At 45.2% G+C, this 24,579-nt stretch overlaps 1 protein-coding gene across 1 annotated transcript in view; it reads left to right on the top strand.

Moving 5' to 3' along the window:
* Window positions 1-24,579, top strand: part of LOC131188537 (rabphilin-3A-like) — a 289,054-nt gene that overhangs the window by 105,454 nt on the left and 159,021 nt on the right. Inside the window, exon 11 of the mRNA XM_058163849.1 lies at window positions 22,458-22,537. Within this exon, the coding sequence (XP_058019832.1) occupies window positions 22,458-22,537 (80 nt within the window). The remainder of the gene's footprint in view (window positions 1-22,457; window positions 22,538-24,579) is intronic.

The raw sequence follows: 24,579 nt of genomic DNA on the forward strand, positions 1-24,579 counted from the left end.
CTATCCATCCATCCATCCATCCATCCATCATCTATCCATCCATCCATCTATCTATCTATCTATCTATCTATCTATCTATCCATCCATCCATCCATCCATCATCTATCTATCCATCCATCATCTATCTATATCTATCTATATCTATCTATCTATCTATCTATCTATCTATCTATCTATCTATCTAATCTATCCATCCATCCATCCATCCATCATCTATCTATCTATCTATCTATCTATCTATCTATCCATCCATCCATCCATCATCTATCTATCTATCTATCTATCTATCTATCTATCTATCTATCTATCCATCCATCCATCCATCCATCATCTATCTATCCATCCATCCATCCATCTATCTATCTATCTATCTATCTATCTATCTATCTATCTATCCATCCATCCATCATCTATCTATCCATCCATCATCTATCTATATCTATCTATCTATATCTATCTATCTATCTATCTATCTATCTATCTATCTATCTATCTATCTATCTATCTTCTACCTACATATCTACTAACCAGTCTACCTATGTCTGTCTGTCAATCTGTCCGTCCGTCCGTCCGTCCGTCCATCCATCATCTATCATCTCTCTCTTTCTGTCTCTCTCTCTCTAATTTTTGAACGTCTAGTGAAAAGAAGGCCCAGGGGTGACATGGCAACAGTCTTCCAATATCTCAGGGGTTGCCACAAAGAAGAGGGAGTCAAACTATTCTCCAAAGCACCTGAGGGTAGAACTAGAAGCAATGGGTGGAAACTAATCAAGGAGAGAAGCAACCTGGAAATAAGGAGGAATTTCCTGACAGTGAGAACAATTAATCAGTGGAACAACTTGCCTCCAGAAGTTATGAATGCTCCAACACTGGAAGTTTTTGAGAAGAGGTTGGACAACCATTTGTCTGAAGTGGTGTAGGGTTTCCTGCCTAAGCAGGGGGTTGGACTAGAAGACCTCCAAGGTCCCTTCCAACTCTGTAATTCTGTTCTATTCCATTCCATATTTTCTATTCTATTCTATTCTATTCTATTCTATTCTATTCTATTCTATTCTATTCTATTCTATTCTATTCTATTCTATTCCATTCCATTCCATATGTTCTGTTCTGTTCTGTTCTGTTGTATTCTGTTCTGTTCTGTTCTGTTCTGTTCTGTTCCGTTCCGTTCTATTCTTGCGGTATAAACTATTGTCTCTCCTGCTTATCAATCAGAAAGACAAAAACATTTACCTTTCACCAACCTGCCAGAAAAAAAGGAATAGCGAATTTCAATAAATTAGCCAGAGAGCTTAAAAATAGATCAGCTACAAAAGATTTAAAAAAAAAAAAAAAGTATATGGCAGCAAAAATGCAAATGAAAACAGGAATAATCAATGGAAAAGCAGCTGAGGGCAATTAGGTAGGTAGTCCTCGACTAACGACCGCAGTGGAGCCCAAAATCCCTGCTGCTAAGTGAAACGCTTTTTGAGTCAATTTTGCCCCGTTTTACGACCTTCCTTGCCACCATTGTTCAGCGAATCGCCGCCGTGGTTAAGTTAGTCACACGGTTCAGTGAATCAGTCTTCCTCAGAAGGTCACAAAAGTGGATCACACGACCCCTGGGGATACTGCAACCGTCATAAATATGAGACAGTTGCCAAGCCTCTGAATTTTGATCACATATGGGTTGTAAGTTGCAACGGTTGTAAGTGTGAAAAACGGTCGTCTCTTTTTTTCAGTGCTGTCGTAGCAGTCACTAAATGAACTGTTGTAAGTTGAGGACTAATTGTAATTTTTTTCTTATAATTAAGAAAATGAAGAATTAGAGAAAGGGTAGTGTTGGCAAAAGAAGGGGGTGTTCAGGCTTTGGGGCTGTTACCAGGTGTACTATGTGCCCAGTCTACACAAAGGTGAATAATGACAACAACAAACAACAACAACAACAGAGTTGGAAGGGACCTGGGAGGTCTTCTAGTCCAACCCCCTACCCAGGCAGGAAACCCTACACCACTTCAGACAAATGGTTATCCAACATCTTCTTAAAAATTTCCAGTGTTGGAGCATTCACAAGTTCTGCAGGCAAGTCGTTCCACTGATTAATTGTTCTAACTTTCAGGAAATATCTAACGGATTAAAAGAGTTGGAAGGTCAGTGACGGCTAACCTTTTTGCCATCGCGGTGCCAAAAGCAGGAGGGAGCGCGGGGGGGGGAGGGTCCCATGCGTGTCCACACCCATAATTCTATGTGCCCCACTCCCTGCGCATGCATGCCCTCCCCCCCCCGCATGTGTGCCCCCCCCCCTGCTTTGGGCACACGATGGCCCGGTGGGCCCAGTAGCCCTGTTTTTGGCCCTCCCTAGGCTTCAGAGCCTTTCTAGGAGCCTGGGGAGAGTGAAAACGGCCTTCCCCACCCCCCCTGGAGGCCCTCCAGAGGCCGGAAACGTCCCGTTTGCCAACTTCTGGTGGGACCGGAAGTCGACAAACGGGCTGTCCCGGGGTGGGAAGGCCGTTTTTGCCCTCCCAAAACTCCTAGAAAGGCTCTGGAGTCTGGGGAGAGCAAAAAACAGGCCTTCCTCACACACACACACACACATCGGCCCTCCAGAGGCAGGAAAAAGTCTGTTTCCCTACTTCCAGTGGGCCCAGAACGCCCGGAAAGGAGCTGAGCTCGCGTGCCCACCGATATGGCTCCACATGCCACCTGTGGCACGCGTGCCATAGGTTCGCCATCACAGATATAGGTCATCTAGTCTAACCCCCCCCCAAAGCAGGAGTAAATAGTATAGGTCCGTGATGGCGAACCAATGGCTCGCATGCCACAGGTGGCACGCCGAGCCATATTGGTGGGCATGTGAGCTCAGCTCTGGCGTGCATGCGCGCGCCGGCCAGCTAATTTTTGGGCCTTCTGGGTCCACCGGAAGTCGGGAAACACGCTGCTTCCAGCCTTTGGTGGGCTTCCGGGGGTAACCCCAACACCCTGGAGGCTGGAAATGGCCCGTTTCCTCACTTCCAGTGGGATCGGAAGGCCCGTTTTTCGTTCTCCCCAGGCTCCAGACCCTTTCTAGGAGCCTGGGGAGGGCAAAAAAACGGGCCTACTGGGCCTACCATGCCATCGCGTGCCAAAAGCGGGGGTCACACAGGTGGGGTCGCACGTGCATACGGGTGGGGCATATAAAATTATGGGTGTGGGGCACATGCGCACACAACTCCCGTGCACTGCCCCTCACTTTGATTGATTGATTGAATGATTGGTCTCATTCGAGACAATGACGAATCCGCATATAGACGAGAGGTCGAACGACTAGCCTTGTGGTGCAACCAAAACAATCTGGAACTGAACACACTCAAAACCGTAGAAATGGTGGTAGACTTTAGGAAAAACCCTTCCATACTTCCACCTCTCACAATACTAGACAACACAGTATCAACAGTAGAAACCTTCAAATTTCTGGGTTCTATCATATCGCAAGATCTAAAATGGACAGCTAACATCAAAAACATCATTAAAAAAGGACAACAAAGAATGTTCTTTCTGCGCCAACTCAGTAAGCTCAAACTGCCCAAGGAGCTGCTGATCCAATTCTACAGAGGAATTATTGAGTCTGTCATTTGCACCTCTATAACTGTCTGGTTCGGTTCTGCAACCCAACAAGAAAAACACAGACTTCAGAGGATAATTAGAACTGCAGAAAAAATAATTGCTACCAACCTGCCTTCCATTGAGGACCGGTATACTGCACGAATCAAGAAGAGGGCCGTGAAAATATTTACAGACCCCTTGCATCCTGGACATAAACTGTTTCAACTCCTACCCTCAAAACGACGCTATAGAGCATTGCACACCAGAACAACTAGGCACAAGAACAGTTTTTTCCCGAAGGCCATCACTCTGCTAAACAAATAATTCCCTCAACACTGTCAGACTATTTACTGAATCTGCACTACTATTAATCGTCTCATCGTTCCCATCACCAATCTCTTTCCATTTATGACTGTATGACTGTAACTTGTTGCTGGCAATCCTTATGATTTATATTGATATATTGACCATCAATTGTGTTGTAAATGTCGTACCTTGATGAACGTATCTTTTCTTTTATGTACACTGAGAGCATCTGCACCAAGACAAATTCCTTGTGTGTCCAATCACACTTGGCCAATAAAAATTCTATTCTATTCTATTCTATTCTATTCTATTCTATTCTATTCTATTCTATTCTATTCTATTCTTTTGGCACGCGATGGCAAAAAAGGTGAGCCATCACTGGTATAGGTAGTCCAGTTTTGAATGACACAGATTCTCTTCCGTTGTGAGTTGCTCCTCTGGGTTGTGTTGTGCTTTCTTTTTAATAGTGTCCGCTGCACAGATTCGCTGTTGGCGAGATGCGAGGGTAAATTGATTAAAGAAAGAAATACGCAAAAAAGAAAAGACGGTTTCAGTCGCAGGCCGGAAAAGCGTTTATCGGTGTATGCAAAAAGACAAAAATAAAGAAATAAATAAATTCTCACGGATGCGTGGAGAAATAAAGCCATAACAGAGAAGTGTAAATCAAACAGATAATTGTGATTATAATTAAAAACACTGCCGCTGGCGTGAGGAATCATTAAAGCGTCCCCTTTGCCTCCTTAGAAGTTTCAAGGTTTTTTTGTTTTGAGGAGAAGAGGCGGACGAGGTCTCTGGTGTTTGCGTGTGTGCGTGTTTGTGTATTTACATTTGCGTTGAAGTGTGCTGGGGATGCCAGAAATATTCTTACCGAAAGGATCGAACAAAGACAAAGGTAGAACAGAAAAATTAATATTTATTTAGGCCAAACCTTTGTGATACCAAATGCATTCATTAAGAATCTCTTTGCATACTAACAGTGAGGTCAACCTGAGGAGCTAGTAAATTAAATCCGTGTTTCTCACCCTATCCAGCTTTAAGATGGATGGATTTCAACTCCCAGAATTCCCCAGTCAGTAGGCTGGCTGGGGAATTCTGGGAGTGCAAGTTCACCTCTCTTAAAGCAAGCTGGCTGGGGGATTCTGGGAGTGGAAGTCCAATTCTCTTAAAATATGCTGGTTGGGGGATTCTGGGAGTGGAAGTCCAGCCATCTTAAAGCATGCTGGCTGGGGAATTCTGGGAGTGCAAGTTCACCTCTCTTAAAGCAAGCTGGCTGGGGAATTCTGGGAGTGCAAGTTCACCTCTCTTAAAGCAAGCTGGCTGGGGGATTCTGGGAGTGGAAGTCCAATTCTCTTAAAATATGCTGGTTGGGGGATTCTGGGAGTGGAAGTCCAGCCATCTTAAAGCATTCTGGCTGGGGAATTCTGGGAGTGCAAGTTCACCTCTCTTAAAGCATGCTGGCTGGGGAATTCTGGGAGTGAAAGTCCACCCATCTTAAAGCATGCTGGCTGGGGAATTCTGGGAGTGCAAGTTCACCTCTCTTAAAGCAAGCTGGCTGGGGAATTCTGGGAGTGCAAGTTCACCTCTCTTAAAGCAAGCTGGCTGGGGGATTCTGGGAGTGGAAGTCCAATTCTCTTAAAATATGCTGGTTGGGGGATTCTGGGAGTGGAAGTCCAGCCATCTTAAAGCATTCTGGCTGGGGAATTCTGGGAGTGCAAGTTCACCTCTCTTAAAGCATGCTGGCTGGGGAATTCTGGGAGTGAAAGTCCACCCATCTTAAAGCATGCTGGCTGGGGAATTCTGGGAGTGCAAGTTCACCTCTCTTAAAGCAAGCTGGCTGGGGGATTCTGGGAGTGGAAGTCCAATTCTCTTAAAATATGCTGGTTGGGGGATTCTGGGAGTGGAAGTCCAGCCATCTTAAAGCATGCTGGCTGGGGAATTCTGGGAGTGGAAGTCCACCCCTCTTAAAGCATGCTGGCTGGGGAATTCTGGGAGTGAAAGTCCACCCATCTTAAAGAATGCTGGCTGGGGAATTCTGGGAGTGGAAGTCCACCCATCTTAAAGCATGCTAGCTGGGGAATTCTGGGAGTGGAAGTCCACCCCTCTTAAAGCATGCTGGTTGGGGGATTCTGGGAGTGGAAGTCCAGCCATCTTAAAACATGCTGGTTGGGGAATTCTGGGAATGGAAGTCCACCCGTCTTAAAGCATGCTGGCTGGGGAATTCTGGGAATGGAAGTCCAATTCTCTTAAAACATGCTGGCTGGGGGATTCTGGGAATGGAAGTCCAGCCATCTTAAAACATGCTGGTTGGGGGATTCTGAGAGTGGAAGTCCACGTGTCTGAAACTTATCAAGGTTGGGATAATGGAGGTCTGAGTGCATTCAGGCAGGATTAATCTGGCTTGCATGTTACTCAACTCCCACTGTGCAACGCATTACAACATAGGATTTTCCATGCTTCTAGTCCTCACAGTTTTAATTCACCTGGCCAATAAAGCTGGAATTAAAAAAAAAAAAAACCCAACCCAAACTATTTTTGCAATTTGGCAATGACCTCCAAATGAATTGGAATTTGAACTTTTCCTTTTGATGTTTCAAGACAAGCTCTGACCATTTTTTAAAAAAACGAACAGATAAAGAGGATTTAGATGGCAGCCTGATTGACAGAAGTGTCTGTATGGGTGTGTCTGAGTATACTGATAGAAGGGAATATTTATAGCTCAAGAGTTGAACTTGTAGGGTTCCTGAATCTGGTGGTTTTCTTGCAGACATTTCATGACCCAACTAGGTAACATCATCAGTGCTAGAAGAGAGTGGTGGGGTTGCAGAGAGGAAGAGGAGGAGGAGGAGGAAGAGGAATTGCAGGGTCCTTGGTGCTCTCTGAACTTGGTGTTTTTCTTGCAGACGTTTCATGACCCAACTGGGTAACACCATCAGTGCGAGAGGGGAGTGAGGTTTGTGGGGTGTGGGGAGGAAGAGGAGGAGGAGGACGCTGACCATGGATCAAACTTTACAAATATAAATTCCACGTTTCTGAGAATGCCTCTTCGTTGTGGCAGAGAAAAAACGCAGGAGCCCACGCTGAGAGGCATCGCCTGGGGCATCGGTACGACAGAGCAACCTTTCTTCCTCTTTTATAACAATATAACAACAGAGTTGGAAGGGACCTTGGAGGCCTTCTAGTCCAACCCCCTGCCCAGGCAGGAAACCCTACACCATCTCAGTCAGATAGTTATCCAACATTTTCTTAAAAATTTCCAGTGTTGGAGCATTCACAACTTCTGCAGGCAAGTCGTTCCACTTATTAATTGTTCTAACTGTCAGGAAATTTCTCCTTAGTTCCAGGTTGCTGCTCTCCTTGATTAGTTTCCATTCATTGTTTCTTGTCCTGCCTTCAGGTGCTTTGGAGAATAGTTTGACTCCCTCTTCTTTGTGGCAGCCCCTGAGATATTGGAAGACTGTTTTCATGTCTCCCCTAGTCCTTCTTTTTATTAAACTAGACATACCCAGTTCCTGCAACCGTTCTTCATATGTTTTAGCCTCCAGTCCCCTAATCATCTTTTGTTGCTCTTCTCTGCACTCTTTCTAGAGTCTCAACATCTTTTTTACAACGTGGCGACCAAAACTGGATGCAATATTCCAAGTGTGGCCTTACCAAGGCTTTATAAAGTGATAATAACACTTCACGTGATCTTGATTCTATCCCTCTGTTTATGCAGCCCAGAACTGTGTTGGCTTTTTTAGCAGCTTTTTTATTTTTTATTTTATTATTATTTCTCTTCCCCCCAACTAATAAATTTAAAAGCATTAATAATAAACGGTATCAAGGGCCCATTCCGGGATTGCTGTGTCGGCTCGAAGGCATCTGGAAGAGCAGATTTGTTTATTTCATTTTTTAAAAAAGAAAAAAAAACAACACCACACGCGGCTGGGGTTTATTTTCCAATCTCGGGGTTTCTAATTAATAGCCTGATTGCAGGATTAATGTCAAGCGTGAAGCACACAGCAGAAGGAGGGTGGCGGCAGGGGGAGGCGGGGAGAGCAGATTGCAAAGCTTGGCGTTAAGTGTCGGTCGCAGGACGCGAGCCAGCCCTACAGGAGAGGTTTTTTATTTATTTATTTATTTTTTTTATTTATTTGTCACAACAATATATGTAGGCATCACACAAAAAGATTATATAGTATATAAACATATATATGAGTAAATATAAGGGGGTATAAGCATATATATATATAGGAAGAAGAAAAAGAAAAACAACAGAACAGGAACGGTAGGCACGTTTGTGCGCTTATGCACGCCCCTTATGGTCCTCTTAGGAATGGGGTGAGGTCAATAGTAGAAAGTTTTAGGATAAAGCTTTTAGGATTATGGGAAGAGACCACAGAGTCAGGTAAAGTATTCCAAGCACTGATGATTCTGTTGCAGAAGTCATATTTTCTGCAATCTAGATTAAAGCGGTTGACATTAAGTTTAAATCTATTGGTTGCTCTTGTATTATTGCAATTGAAGCTGAAGTAGTCTTTAACAGGAAGGACATTACAGTAGATGATTCTGTGAGTTAAACTTAGGTCTTGTCGAAGGCGACGGAGTTCCAGCCTAGGATTTCAAGTCTGGTGGGATAAGGTATTTTGTTGTTTTCAGAGGAATGGAGAACTCTTCTTGTGAAATATTTCTGGACACGTTCAATTGTATTGATGTCAGAGATGTGGTAAGGGTTCCAAACAGGCGAGCTGTGTTCTAGAATTGGTCTAGCAAATGTTTTATATGCTCTGGTTAGTAGTGTGGTGTTTTTGGAAAAGAAGCTACGCAAGATTAGGTTTACAACTCTTAGAGCTTTTTTTGCTATGTAGTTACAGTGGGCTTTGGCACTTAGATCATTTGATATGAAAAATCCAAGGTCTTTAACGGGATGGGGGTCATCTGTAAGGTAATGTCCATCAAGTATGTACTTAGTGTTTGGGTTCTTTTTTCCTATATGTAAGACTGAGCATTTGCTGGTTGAGATTTGGAGTTGCCAAGTTTTAGACCAAGCAATTAGATGATCAAGATCTTTTTGAATGATAGATGTATTGTCTGTGGTGTTAAATAGTTTGACATCGTCAGCAAAGAGAACACAATTACTTGAGATATGGTCACAAAGATCATTAATGTATAGTATAAAGAGTGTTGGTCCAAGGACGCTGCCTTGAGGAACGCCACTCTTGACAGGAACAGGATTTGATAGAGCATTGCCAATTTTGACCACTTGTTGTCTGTTAGACAGAAAAGCAGATATCCATTTGTGAAGGGGTCCTGAAATGCCGTAGGATTTTAGTTTTAGGAGAAGTTTACCTGCACATTGCAGCGATGCAGGTGGTCCTTGAGTTACGGCCGTTCACTTAGTGATGGTTCGAGTTTACGACGACACTTAAAAAAAAAAGGCCTTTTGCACTGACTTGCGTTTAAAGGAAAGTTTAAAGGAGACATTTCCTGACAGTGAGAACAATTAACCAGCGGAACAACTTGCCACCAGAAGTTGTGGATGCTCCAACACTGGAAGTTTTTCAGAAGAGGTTGGGCAACCGTTTGTCTGAAGTAGTACAGAGCTTCCTGCCTCAGCAGAGGGTTGGACTAGAAGACCTCCAAGGTCCCTTCCAACTCTTGTTATTCTAAATTCTAAATTTTTAGCGTTTTGAAATAGATGAACCAAAAGAGTATCTTTTCCTGTAAGGTCAAAGCAACAGACAGAAGAGAGGTAGTTCTCAACTTACGACCACAATGGAATCCCAGGTTTATGTGGTAAAGTGAGACACATGCAAAGCGAGTTTTGCCCCGTTTTTATAACCTTTCCCGCCATCGTTGTTAAGCGAAGCACAGCCATTGTTAAGTTAGTCACGCGGTTGTTAAGTGAATCCGGCTTCCCCGCCGATTTTGCTTGTCAGAAGGTCGCAAAACGGGATCACGTGACCCCAGGACGCAGCAACTGTCATGAGTACACGCCAGTTGCCAAGCCTCTGAATTTTGATCGCGTAACTCTGGGGATGCTACTAAGGTTGTAACTGTGAAAAACAGTTACATAAGTCACTTTTTTTGGGTGCCGTTGTAACTTGGAACGGTTACTCAACGAACAGTTGTAAGGTGAAGACCACCTGCATTTAGATCAGGGGTCTCCAACCTTGGAAATGTTGGAAATGTTAAGTCTGGCTGGGGAATTCTGAGAGTTGAAGTCCGCCAGGCTTAAACTTGCCAAAGTTGGAGATGTTGTGACCCAGACCCAAGTAGGTAGTAATAAACTTAGTCTGTGGAAAAACAAACCTTATTCCAACAGCTTGGAATTACTTCTTTCCCAGCGTCGTTCAACTCAAAGTAAAACAAATGCCTCCCAACACAAATTCCTCAGTTATCTCACAAACCTTGGTCCAATTAGGCAAACTGCCAAAGGCCCTTCCTGGCAAATGTCCAGAAGCCACAAAAACAAAGACGTATACGAAGCAGAAGACGGAGCAGAAGACGCAGCTACCAATGTTGTTTTCTGGCAAAGCTCAAACGCCGTTGCTGGTCTTTATGAGAGGGGCCAATCATCTCTTGGCCCTACTCCCGAGTCGTCCTCTCTGCTTGAGCTGCTCTTGCCTTCTGGCAGCTCTTCTCGTGCGTGTATTAGGAACAGGCTCCTCCTGTTCCTCTGCCTCACTACTATCAGTCTCTGGAGGCTCTGGAATCCGCACCTCACTTCCCGATGGCCCTGGCCCCACCTCAGCCTGATCGCTGTCCGACTCCGTTGCCAGCTCCGCAGGCTCCTGACGGACCACAACAGGAGACCCCTGATTTAGATAACACACTAAAAGCCATATAAAATAAAGACCACTTTTCCACACTCACGACATGGGAGTTGAAGTCTACAAGTCTTAAAAGAGCCAAGTTTGCAGAGCCTTGGCCTAGACCATTTCAGGTAAATGGTTGTCAAATCTCTTCTTAAAAACCTCCAGCGTTGGAGACCCACAACTTCTGGAGGAAAGCGGCTCTATTTTTTTTTCCAGCGACGTTGTCACTTCAAACGGTCACTAAAGGAACAGTTGTAAGTTGAGAACTACCTGTTTTTTCAAGAATTCGGCCCCCAAAGCTATCTCAAAACTCAGTGGTACTGTTTTTAGAGAATTGTCCTACTGGGGGAAAAAAAAGTGCCTTGGTAACTTTAAACGGTCACTAAATGAATGGGTTGTAAGTCGAGGACTTCCTCTTCTCTTTCAACGGAAAGCCTGCTCCTTTTCTTTCCGCGGGTTGCAATGTCGCACATAGATGTATAATGTTTGTTTGTGTGTGTGTGTGTGGAGATCGGCGGTGCCGTTTTTGATATTTCGAAAACAGGCATAGAAATTCCGATTTATTTGCTGTTTCCCCAGTCTCTTTTACAGCTTGAATTTCCCTGTTGTGGCCGGCCCGTCCAACAGCCGAATCGGAGGAGGAGGAGGAGGCGTGGGAGTCAGGGTCAGCATTTAGGCAACCTGAGAGCTCCGAGGGCAAAGAGGGAATGGAGCTGGCAGAGAGAGAGAGAGATGGGGTGGAGCCTGGACCGTCCGTCAGCTCTCAGATGGAGAGTCAACAGCCCCCAGGACTGGAGGTGGCTGAGGAGGAAGAGGAGGAACAGTTGGGTCCAGTGCCTGATGTGCGAATGCAAAGAAGGCAGAGGAGAGGAGAGCAGTGGAAATCAATGAGCCGGTCCTTGGGACGGAGGAACACTGCTGCTAGCGAAGTCCCACCCATAGCGCTGGGGATAAAAGGCAGGGGGCGGAGATGTGGCAGACAACTATTCATCTTCCGTCCCGACGGACGTGTTAAGCCCGAGAGAGAGGTTTTTTTTGCCGGGCCTGCCGGCGCTCCTAATAAAGGAATCTTTTGAGTTCGCGTCAGATGGTTTGTCGTGTTTGTGGAGCTGGGTCAGAACAGGTTAAATTGGAAGACTTTTGGTGTTTTTTTTTTCTACTGGGGAGAATCAGCCAAGCAAAGAGACTCTTCTTCTATTAAGTCAAGGAACCGACGGTCGGGTTTTTTTTTTTCCTTTCTCATTTTTCGCGGCTCATCAAAATCGCAAATGGTGTTGAGACGTTCACTCTTCGACATCTCTGCCTTATGATGCCTCCCCCCCCCCGGCCCCCGTTTCTGCAAACAGTTCCATTTGCAATTTCGCAGGTCGTTCCTTCAAGCTATTTCCCCGAAAATATGAAACGTAAGCTCTCTTTTCATAAATGCGTAATATTTGTATATAGATGTTTGTATTGCTTCCCAGAGTCCCTGGGTTGAGACGGGCGGCTATAAAAACGGAATAAATAAAACAAAAATGATATATATAGACATTTACCTAATACGATCGCTGATGTGTCATCGAATCGGTATTGACTCCTAGCGGCTATCGTTAGCCCTCGATGTACGACGATTCGCTTAGTGACCGTTCGGAGTTACGACGACGCTGAAACAAGGGACTTCATTTCTAACATGGCCGTTGCCGCATCCGCGTGGTCATGTGATCAAAACTCAGAGGCTTGGCAACTGGCATGTACTTATGACGGTTGCAGTGTTCACGCGACTCCCTTTTGCGACCTTCTGACAAGCAACGTCAGTGAGGAACCCAGATTCACTTCGCAACCGTGTGATTCACTTAACAACGGCAGTGATTCGCTTCACGCCGGGGGGGCAAGAAAGGTCGTGAAAGGGGGGGGCATAACTCCTTTAAAAACTGTCTCGCTTAGCAACCGAAATATATGCCAGTTGCCAGGTGACTGGATTTTGATCATGTGACCACGGAGGATACGGCAATGGCATCGGTCACTCCTTTTCAGCAACGTTCTAACTTCGATCTCTAAATGAATCGTTGTAAGTCAAGGACAGTGATGGTATTCTACCAGTTTGTAGTTTTCTGCAAACTGCGCACGTAGCATACGTCGGGCACGTGCATGCTCAGCGAACCGGTTGTTAAACCAGTAGGATCCCACTACTGGTCAAGGACTATGTAAAAGTAATTTTTTTCTGGGCCAGGCATATCTGTCAAAGGTCAGATATGGCCCAGGGGCCGGAAAATGCCCATATCTGACATAGAGAGACTCTTCATTGATTCCTTGTTTGACTGTTTCCTCTATTCTGCCTTCCTCCTTTCTGGTTGTTGGAATTGGGTATGTCCAGTTTAATGAAAAGCAGGACTAGGGGGTGACATGGTAGCAGTGTTCCAATATTTGAGGGTGTCGGAATTAAAATCCAGCTGGTCCAGTTCCAAGCTGGGAGAAAGACGCTAGGAATAGAAATATGCAGTGGGGGTACCCCAAGGCTCTGTTTTAGGCCCAGGACTCTTCAACATCTCCATCAATGACTTGGACGAGGGGATAGATGGGGAACTCATCAAATTTGCAGATGACACCAAGCTGGCAGGAATAGCCGACACTCCGGAAGAGAGGCTCAAGATACAGAAGGATCTTGACAGACTTGAACATCGGGCGCTATCTAACAAAATGAAATTCAACGGTGAAAAAAGTGAGGTTCAACATTTAGGCCAAAAAAACCAAAATGTACAGGTACCGTATATGTGGTACCTTGCTCAATAGTAGTACCTGTGAGAGGGATCTTGGAGTCCTAGTGGACAACCATTTAGATATGAGCCAGCCGTGTGCAGCAGCTGCCAAAAAAGCCAACACAGTTCTGGGCTGCATAAACAGAGGGATAGAATCAAGATCACGTGAAGTGTTAGTGCCACTTTATAAGGCCTTGGTAAGGCCACACTTGGAATATTGCATTCAGTTTTGGTTGCCATGATGTAAAAAAAGATGTTGAGACTCTAGAAAGACTGCAGAGAAGAGCAACAAAGATGATGAGGGGACTGGAGGCTAAAACATATGAAGAACGGTTGCAGGAACTGGGTATGTCTAATTTAATGAAAAGAAGGACTGGGGGAGACATGATAGCAGTCTTCCAATATATTATCTCAGGGGTTGCCACAAAGAAGAGGGAGCCAAGCTATTCTCCAAAGCACCTGAAGGCAGGACAAGAAGCAATGGGTGGAAACTAATCAAGGAGAGAAGCAACTTAGAACTAAGGATAAATTTCCTGACAGTGAGAACAATTAACCAGTGGAACTGCTTGCCTCCAGAAGCTGCGAATGCTCCAACACTGGACGTTTTCAATAAGAGATTGGATAACCATTTGCCTGAAATAAAATGGAGGCCGATGGGAAAGGAGGCCCTTTTTAGTGATCCAAACCAGCATGCGGTTCTGGGGCAGCTGACCCAGAGGGAGTGCAAGGATTTTTGTACAGTTTTTGAAACGCTTCTTGGGGTTGTAAAATGTAGTGAGCTCTATTGGCTCTTCTAATGGTGGTGGGTTAATCCTATTATGTCCTAAAAGATCAACGTCCTGTCGGGATGGGGGACGTATAGGGCTTCCTGCCAGAGCAGGGGGTTGGACTAGAAGACCTCCAAGGTCCCTTTACATTCGGATGCTTGACTACTGACTCACATTTATGACGGTTGCGGTGTCCCAGGAGTTGCGTGATCCCCTTTTGCCACCTTCTGACAAGCGAAGTCAATGGAGGGAAACCAACGTTCACTGAACACCGGGGTGACTGATTTAAGGACCGCAGCGAGGATTTAAGGACACATTTCTCACTTATAGCGACGTAAATTCTGGGCTCGGTGGTGGTCGTAAGCTGAGGTCTACCTCTATTCTGTGATCTGGTTCATTGGAAATAATTTTCAACCCTTCCATTTTGCCTCGTCGATGGCCTAAACCGCCCCCCCCGCCCCCAACCCAGCCCAGATTACGTGACATGAAATCCTCGGGCAATTTAAATTCACTCTCTCCTGATTTCGCAAATGTGTGTGTGTGTGTGTGTGGGTCTGCTTTTAATTCTGATTTTTTTTTTCCTGATCCGAGCAAAGCTTGCCGAACAGCTGGAAGGTCCAAGGTGACCCCAGAATCAGGAAACACTGAACTGTCTATCCATCACTGCTCCGTGCCAGCCCTCATGTTACAGCTTAGCTACTTTGGGCAAAATTAACTCCAGCGGAGACAATCAAGGACAACGCTGGTCTGTTTAAGGAGAGGATGGGCCAGGGGATATGTCAGCAGGGGGGAGTGTTGTGACCCAGGCCCCAGTAGGTAGTAGGAAACTCAGTCAGTGTAAAAACAAACAAACTTTCATAGAACAGCTGAGAATTAACTCATTCCCAGCGTAGTCCAACTAAATTAAAGCAAATTCCTCCCAACACTAATTCCTCAGTCCTATCACCAACCTTGGTCCAATTAGGCAAACTGCCAAAGGCCTTTCTTGGCAAAAAGTTCAGAAGACACCGATACAAATGCAACAAGACAAAGCTATCAACGTTGTTTTCCAGCAAAGAGCCCAAACACCGTTGCTGGTCTTTTAAGCCTTATGGGAGGGGCCAATCATCTCTTGGCCCTACTCCCGAGTCGTCCTCTTTGCTTGAGCTGCTCTTGCCTTCTGGCAGCTCTTCTCATGCGTGCATTAGGGACAGGCTCCTCCTGTTCCTCTGCCTCACTACTGTCAACCTCTGGAGGTTCTGGAGTCAGCACATCACTTCCCGATGGCCCTGGCCCCACCTCTGCCTTCGACGCAGAGCCCTCATTCGGGACTTCCCCAGACTCCAGGACTGGCCCATGTTCTTCCTCAGGCTGTTGTGGCTCCCGTCCCCGAACCTGGCCCCATGCCCGAAAGTGACTTGGAGCCGGGCCTGCTGCCAGAAAGTGATTTGGACAGTGAGGGAGAAAGGCCGTCAGGACTTACCTTGGAAGCACTGGCCTCCCTGGATCAGCTCCAGGAGCCAGAAGCAGGCCAAGCGAAAGAGATAACGAGGCCTCCTTCTCCTGACTCTTTCCCTCCCCCCAGGCCACACCTGCAGACCCAGCTGACAGCAATCAGGCTTGGCTCAATCCCAGGTTTCGTAGGCAGGAGAGAAGGGAACGACAGAAACAGGGGTAGGGCAGGCCTAGGAAGTGCTGAGTCATGGAGCCACACCCCACAGGATATAAAAGGCAGCAAGAGCTAGTGTGTCTCTTTGTATCAGGCAAATCCACAGATTGACTAGAGCTGAAGGTTGTGACTCACCAGCGTCTTGGCAGCTATCGAGGGCTCTTGGCAGACGCTGATTCTTTTGCTGCCAGAGCTGATAAGAGCCGGCTAATTAAACCATTGTTCGGACGGGGGCGAGGAGGACACAACACAGCCTCATCGCTGTCCGACTCTGTTGCCAGCTCCGCAGGCTGCTGGTGGACCATAACAATCTCCTTTTCTACTTATGACTATAACGTTGTGGCTTGTATCTTTACGGTTTATATTGTTTTATTTAGTTTCCTACTACGATTTATGTTGATTCTCTCCCTAAAGTGTTGTATCTTGTGATTTATGATGAATGTATTTTTATGATGACTAAGATCATGGTTTATCACTTACAGGTTTTATGTACAGTGAGAGCTTATGCACCGAAGACGAATTTATTTATTTATTTATTTATTTTGTCACACAGTATATATAAGCATAAGCATGAAATAACGATACAATATATAAGCATATATATGAGTATGAGTACGTAATAATTATATTAATTGGATATAACGAAAGGAAACAATAGGACAGGTAGGCACGCTTGTGCTGTTATGCACGCCCCTTACAGACCTCTTAGGAATGGGGTGAGGTCAATGGTAGATAGTTTTTGGTTGAAGCTTTGGGGATTTTGGGAAGAGACCACAGAGTCAGGTAGTGTATACCAAGCATTAACAACTCTGTTACTGAAGTCATATTTTCTGCAATCAAGATTGGAGCGGTTCACATTAAGCTTAAATCTATTGTGTGTTCGTGTATTGTTGCAATTGAAGCTGAAGTAGTCAGCTTTATAATACCACTTTATAATGCCTTGGTAAGGCCACACTTGGAATATTGCATTCAGTTTTGGACGCCACGATGTAAAAAAGATGTTGAGACTCTAGAAAGAGTGCAGAGAAGAGCAACAAAGAGGATGAGGGGACTGGAGGCTAAAACATATGAAGAACGGTTGCAGGAACTGGGTATGCCTAGTTTCATGAAAAGAAGGACTAGGGGAGACATGATAGCAGTGTTCCAATATCTCAGGGGTTGCCACAAAGAAGAGGGAGTCAAGCTATTCTCCAAAGCACCTGAAGGCAGGACAAGAAGCAATGGGTGGAAACTAATCAAGGAGAGAAGCAACTTAGAACTAAGGAGAAATTTCCTGACAGAACAATTAATCAGTGGAACAACTTGCCTGCAGAAGTTGTAAATGCTCCAACACTGGAAATTTTTAAGAAGATGTTGGATAGCCATTTGTCTGAAATGGTGTAGAGTTTCCTGTGTGAGCAGGGGGTTGGACTAGAAGACCTCCAAGGTCCCTTCCAACTCTGTTATTATGTTATGTTATCTATCTATCTCCTCTCTCCTTTCTTTCTTTCTCTCTTTCTCTCTCTCTCTCTCCACTCTCTTTCACTCTCTCTCCTCTGTCTCTCTTTCTTTCTCTTCCTCTTTCTTTCTCTTTCTTTCTTTTTCTCTCTCTCCTCTCTCTCTCTTTCTCTCTCTTCCTCTCCTCTCTGTTTCTTTTTCTCTTTCTCTTTTCTTTCTCTCTGTTTCTTTCTCTCTCTCTCTTTCTCTCAATCTCCTCTCTCTTTCTTTCTCTCTCTCTCTCTCTCTCTCTCCTTTCTCTTTCTTTCTCTCTCTCTCTCTCTCTTTTCTCTCTCTGTTTCTCTCTCTCTCTCTCTCTCTATCCCCTCTTTCTTTCTTTCTCTGTCTCTCCTCCCTCCTCCCTCCCTTTTTCTTTCTTTCTTTCTCTCCCTCCCTCCCTCCCTCCCTCTCTCTCTCTCTCTCTCTCTCTTTCTTTCTTTCTCCTCTCTCTCTTTCTCTCTCCTCTTTCTTTCTCTCTCTCTCTCTCTCTCTCTCTGTTGCACCCATGGCAGTGTGGCATATTCTGCTTTGACCTCTTCCCTATGAGTGACCAAGAATTGTTTGACAAAACCCTGGTTAAGGCTTGATATTCACCAGTAATCGTGGCCAGAGGGAAGCAGCTGTGTTCTGCCAAGGAAGACAGGCTGCGTTTCCGAGTTCAGTTTGCTGATTTGATTTAAAATAAGAGAGGAAATGTGAAAATAAAAGGCATCTGTTTCAATAAATAAATAGGTTCAATAAAAGGCCTCCGATAAATCCAATAAAAGACCTCCGAGGTCCCTTCCGACTCTTATTATTCTATTCTATGTTCAAATAATTTGCTTCCATTTGTCACTCTGGGCATACAGGCAAACCTTGACGTACGACAGCAATTGAGCCCCAAATTTCTGTCGCTAAGTGAGACACTTGTTCAGTGAGTTTTGCCCCATTACAGTTGTTAAGTCAGTTACACGGCTGTTAAGTGAATCTGGTTTCCCCATTGATTTTGCTTGTCGGAAGGTCGCAAAAGGGGATCACGTGAACCCCCCCACCCTCCCGGGACTCTGCAACCAACATAAGTACATGCCAGTTGCCAAGCCTCGGAATTTTGATCACATGACCATGGGGCTGCTGCAATGGTCGTAAGTGTGAAAAACAATCCCAAGTCATTTTTTTAGTGCCGTCGTAACTTTGAATGGTCACTAAACAAATGGTTTTAAGTCATTGTTTACTTGGCCCTGATCTTGTTTGCCCTTTAAAAATACAGTTTTTCTGTACAGAAAATACAGATGTTCAGAATAACAGTGTTGGAAGGGACCTTAGAGGTCCTCTAGTCTAACCCCTGACGGCAGATACTGTTTTAGAATATAAATGGTTATTTCTTTGTTTGGTCTTTCTTTTTATATTTTTCATTTTTCATTACTCTTGTCATTGTTTTGCTTTAATTAGCGACCTTCCAGGAGTCTCTTTCTCGTTACATCAGGCTAAGAATCCGATAAAGAGATAAATGGATAAATAAAACCACCTTCGTGCATTAGATTTATGATATATTTAGCCACCGCTCTGTTCTCTTTCGGGATAATTGCGAGGTTGCCTGCAGGAAGATTAAAAAAAAAAATCAAGAAAATCAAAATAACGGCTGCAACTACAGATAGTCCTCGATTTATGACCAGTCACTTAGGGACCATTTGAAGTTATAACGGGTCTCCAAAACCTGGAGGTATGACCCAATTTCGGAGTTCCGATGTCCATAATGGTCACTGAGGAATTCTGGGAGTTGAAGTCCACCCATCTTAAAGCAGGCTGGCTAGGGAATTCTGGGAGTGGAAGTCCACCCATCTTAAAGCATGTTGAATGGGGGATTCTGGGAGTGGAAGTCCACCCATCTTAAAGCATGTTGAATGGGGGATTCTGGGAGTGGAAGTCCACCCATCTTAAAGCATGCTGACTGGGGAATTCTGGGAGTGGAAGTCCACCCATCTTAAAGCATGCTGAATGGGGGATTCTGGGAGTGGAAGTCCACCCATCTTAAAGCATGCTGACTGGGGGATTCTGGGAGTGGAAGTCCACCCATCTTAAAGCATGCTGACTGGGGAATTCTGGGAGTGGAAGTCCACCCATCTTAAAGCACGCTGGCTGGGGAATTCTGGGAGTGGAAGTCCACCCATCTTAAAGCATGCTGACTGGGGGATTCTGGGAGTGGAAGTCCACCCATCTTAAAGCACGCTGGCTGGGGAATTCTGGGAGTGGAAGTCCACCCATCTTAAAGCAGGCTGGCTGGGGAATTCTGGGAGTGGAAGTCCACCCATCTTAAAGCATGCTGAATGGGGGATTCTGGGAGTGGAAGTCCACCCATCTTAAAGCATGCTGACTGGGGAATTCTGGGAGTGGAAGTCCAACCATCTTAAAGCACGCTGGCTGGGGAATTCTGGGAGTGGAAGTCCACCCATCTTAAAGCACGCTGGCTGGGGAATTCTGGGAGTGGAAGTCCAACCATCTTAAAGCATGGCTGGCTGGGGAATTCTGGGAGTTGAAGTTCACAGTTTGTAAAGTCCCCATAGATGTCCACCCCTGTTCTATAACAATTAAACTGAAGGGTATTAGTGGGTGATCAAGGTTTCCTGGGAGGTGTCAATCAATAATAGTAAACATTGTGAAAGCCATGTTAAGTAAAGGGAATGACCTGAAAAATGAAGTTTAATGAGCCAAATGCAAAGTTCTTGACTTCTGGTGACCAGTTGCTAGTCTCTGTTGTTTTCTTGCCAACATTGGTAGAAGTGATTCCGCTCTTTTGCCTTCTTCCTGGGCCTGAAGAGAAATGACTGCCCCAAACTCACCCAGCTGGCTTCATGCCCAGAATTAACAGTCTCCAACTTTCTAGCCTGGGGCCTTAATCTGCATCAAATTAGCTCTTTTATATGCATTGATAAATATTTTTCAAACAAATTGTATACCTTTTCCTGTCTTTAGAGTTTAGGGGACAATTATCTACCGAAAGCTCTTTTTTGGCATAAAACAGTCAGTTTTCTGGAAGCTTAGCCTTTACCAGCCTTTCCTGGGTTTTTTTTTTTTCATCGTATTTAATTGTGCATTGAATTCACGGTCAATAAGGCATGGCACAAAAGGGAAAAAAAAGGCTTGAGCAGTGGAAAACAACAATATTTCAAATCGCCAGTTGATATTTCCTTCCAGGTTGAACTCTCTGGCTAATAATGAATAATTTAATTTCTATACCGCCTTTCTCCCGAAGGACTCAGGGTGGTTTACAGCCAGGTAAAAAACACAATAAAAAACATACAATATAACAGCTAAAAACCGATTAAAAAAAAAACTATTCAATTTGGCCCATTAATTAAAATACACATTAAAACCATAAAAATGGTTAATTTTAAAACCATTAAAATTTTTAATTTTATGCCAGTCCTGCACGGAAGAATAAGTACGTCTTCAGCTCGTGGAGGGAGCTGTCGAAGTCCTGGGGGAAGCTCATTCCAGAGGGTGGGTGCCCCCACAGAGAAGGCTCTCCCCCCCCTCGGGGTCGCTAGCCGACATTGTTTGGCTGACGGCACCCTGAGGAGGCCCTCCCTATGGGAGAGCACGGGTCGATGGGAGGCAAACGGTGGCAGCAGGTGGTCCCGTAAATACCCCGGTCCTAAGCCATGGAGCTTAGGAGAGGTCTCTGCAATTTTACCGGCACCATTTTGCGAAGTGGTTGTTGTGGCCCACTGGCGGCAGCAGAGTTGGACAGTGAGGAGGTTGGGGAGGAACTTGGGCCAGTCCTGGGGGCTGGGGAAAGCTCGGACGAGGGCTCTGCGTCGGAGGCAGAGAAGGAGGTAGACAGCAGCGAGGCAGAGGAATAGCTGGAGCCCGTTCCCAGTGTACGCATGCGCAGAGCTGCCGGAAGACAAGAACAATTAAGAAAGCAGGGTCGACCAAGAGTGAAATCCAGCAGGTTCTGACAGGTTCTGGAGAACCGGTAGCGGAAATTTTGAGTAGTTCGGAGAACCGGAAAATACCACCTCTTTTGTTTTTTCTTTGTTTTGCTTTGAAGACCTTTCGCTTCTCATCCAAGAAGCTTCTTCAGTTCTGATGGGATGGTAGGGAATAGAAGGATTTATACTCCTTGTGGACAGCTGGTCATTTGCATCCTTTGAGAGGGTCGTTGAGGCCACTTGGAGGTTTGTCTGTGTTCTCAGGGTCACCTGTGCAAATGGGTGTGGAGCCTTCTTGGATCTGCTGAAAGCAGTTGTGTTGTACAAGGCTCCACACCCATTTGCACTACTCAGGTGACCCTGAGGACACAGACAAACCTCCAAGTGGCCTCAACGACTCTCTAAAAAGGATGCAAATGACCAGCGGTCTGCAAGGAGTGTAAATCTTTCCATTCCCCACCATCCGGTCAGAGCCGAAGAAGCTTCTCGGATGAGAAGCAAAACGTCTTCGAAAGAAAAAAACCACAAAGTCCAGTTGCCTCTTGAAAAAAAAAGGGCCTCTTGTGGCTCAACAGGCTAATGCAGTCTGTTATTAACAGCAGCTGCTTGCAATTACTGCAGGTTCGAGTCCCACCAGGCCCAAGGTTGACTCAGCCTTCCATCCTTTATAAGGTAGGTAAAATGAGGACCCAGATTGTTGGGGGCAATTAAGTTGACTTTGTATATAATATACAAATGGATGAAGACTACTGCTTAACACATTGTAAGCTTCCCTGAGTCTTCGGAGAAGGGCGGGATATAAATTCAAATTAAAAAAAAAACTTTCATCCTCCTATTTGCTTATATTTATAACATCCTATTATAGATAATAGGGGCATGCATAAGAGCACAAAAGTGCCTACCGTTCCTGTCTTATTGTTTCCTTTCATTATATATACGCTTATATGTTGTATAGTTGTTTCATGCTTATGCTTATATATACTGTTGTGACAAAAAAAAAAGGATATTCGGGGGAAGGGCGGGATATAAATTCAAATAAAAAAAAAAAAACCCTTTGGGACAACGTAATGGAGCCTCCAGGTTCAGTGACAGTCAACTTTTCCGAACTGAATCTTCGTCCTTTTCCTGTGACATCACCTGATCTTGCTTTTGCAGAAATTTACAATTAGATTTTTTTTTTTTTTGGCAACCATTCATTTATATTTGAAGAGGAAACCAAAGGATTTTCCTTTAACGTACCCTCTATTCCTCTTTTCCAGCTGCGCTGGGGACGTTAGATTTCAGCTTGCTGTACGATCAGGAAAACAACGCGCTTCACTGCACGATCAACAAAGCCAAGGTGGGTGGCTACACATTTCTGAAAACCCATCATTTTCTCTGTGGATCAAGCACAACGCAATTATTAATGTCAGCATCCTGAGCACATATAGGCCCAGTCCTCTGGCTTGTAATTTTATGGTTTGGATGTTTGGACTCTCTATTTCGCTATTGTACTTCTCACAAAGAAGAGGTGGAGGGTGGGGGTCAAGCTATTCTCCAAAGCACCTGAAGGCAGGACAAGAAGCAATGGGTGGAAACTAAGCAAGGAGAGAAAGAACTAAGGAGAAATTTCCTGACAATTAGAACAATTAACCAGTGGAACTACTTTCCTCCAGAAGTTGTAAATGTTCCAACAGTGGAAGTTTTTAAGAAGAGATCGGACAACCATTTGTCTGAAGTGGTGTAGAGTCTCCTGTCTAAGCAAGGGGTTGGACTAGAAGACCTCCAAGGTCCCTTCCAACTCTGTTATTCTAAGAATCCTCTTCTCTTCTCTTCTCTTCTCTTCTCTTCTCTTCTCTTCTCTTCTCTTCTCTTCTCTTCTCTTCTCTTCTCTTCCCTTCTCTCTTCCCTTCCTTCTCCTCTCCTCTCTCCTCTCTCTCCTCTCTCCTCTCCTCTCCTCTCCTCTCCTCTCCTCTCCTCTCCTCTCCTCTCCTCTCCTCTCCTCTCCTCTCTCCCTTTCCTTCCTTCCTTCCTTCTCCTCTCGTCTCCTCCTCCTCTCCTCTCCCTTCCCTTCTTTCTCTTCTCTTCTCTTCTCTTCTCTTCTCTTCTCTTCTCTTCTCTTCTCTTCTCTTCTCTTCTCTTCTCTTCCTTCCCTCTCCTCTCCTCTCCCTTCCTTCCCTTCCTTCTCCTCTCCTCTCTCTCTCCTCTCTCTCCTCTCCTCTCTCTCCTCTCCTCTCCTCTCCTCTCCTCTCCTCTCCTCTCCTCTCCTCTCCTCTCCTCTCCTCTCCTCTCCTCTCCTCTCCTCCCCGCTCCTCCCCTCCCCTCTCCTTCTGTACTTATTCTATTCTGTTCCTATTCTTTGTTCCATTCCATTCCATTCTATTCTATTTTCCAGTTAGTTTCGAAAACTATTTTGCAGCGCATGAAGCTTGAATCTAAGTCATGCCAAAAGAATTTTAGGAGCAGAATAACAGAGCTGGAAGGGAACTTGTAGGTCATCTAGTCCAACCCCCTGCTTATCGTTTCTGACAAGCGGCTGTCCAGTTGAAAGACTCCAGCGATCAAGCACCGACAACATCTGGTGGCAAGCTGTTCCACTGGCTAATTGTCCTCAGTATTAGGAAGTTTCTCTTTAATTCCAGGTTGAACCTCTTCCTTGATCAGTTTCCACATATTGTTCCTTGTCTGGCCTTCAGGTGCTTTGGAAAATAGGTCGGCCCCCCTCCTCTCTGTGGCAGCCCCTCAAATATTGGAAGACTGCACGTGGGATTCACTGTCATTGGCTGTATCCACTCATGATTTATTTATTAGTCACATTTATATACAATGCCTAGGTCACTGTTGCCTTATACACTGTAAGCCGCCCTGAGTCTTCGGAGAAGGGCGGGATATAAATGTAAATAAATAAATAAATAAATAAATAAACTGTTTAAGTAACTCTGGTCAGTGGCATCTGAATGCAGCTGAATGTTTACTGGCCGGATGCCCTTCCTGTCACCAATGCGGAGGTTTTTTTTTTTTAGCAGATATATTCTCAGTGTGCTCAGAGAGGGAAATATCTGCCTCTGCCTAGGATCGAACTCCCAGCCTCCTGACAGTGAGGTGAGAGCTCCACCTCTAGGCACCACTCAGCTGTCAATCAATCAATCTCCACTGAAATTTTCCCACTTTGGTTTCCCTGCGCCCCCCTCCCCCCACTCCCCGGCTTTCCCAAAAATGCCTCCACCCCTCCCGGAAACGTGGGAAGCAGAACATGTGGTGCTGCCATTCAACGCCGGAGAGCAGGTGGGCGGAAGGCTAGCTGGCTCCTTGCCAAAATCCAGCCCCGGCGACCGACATGCCCATCCAAAAGCTGTGAAAAACTTGATGGCAAAAAGAAGGGGAAGGGATGAATAATTCTCG

This window comes from Ahaetulla prasina, chromosome 1 (assembly GCF_028640845.1).
Source record: "Ahaetulla prasina isolate Xishuangbanna chromosome 1, ASM2864084v1, whole genome shotgun sequence".
In the NCBI taxonomy this organism is placed as follows: domain Eukaryota; kingdom Metazoa; phylum Chordata; class Lepidosauria; order Squamata; family Colubridae; genus Ahaetulla; species Ahaetulla prasina.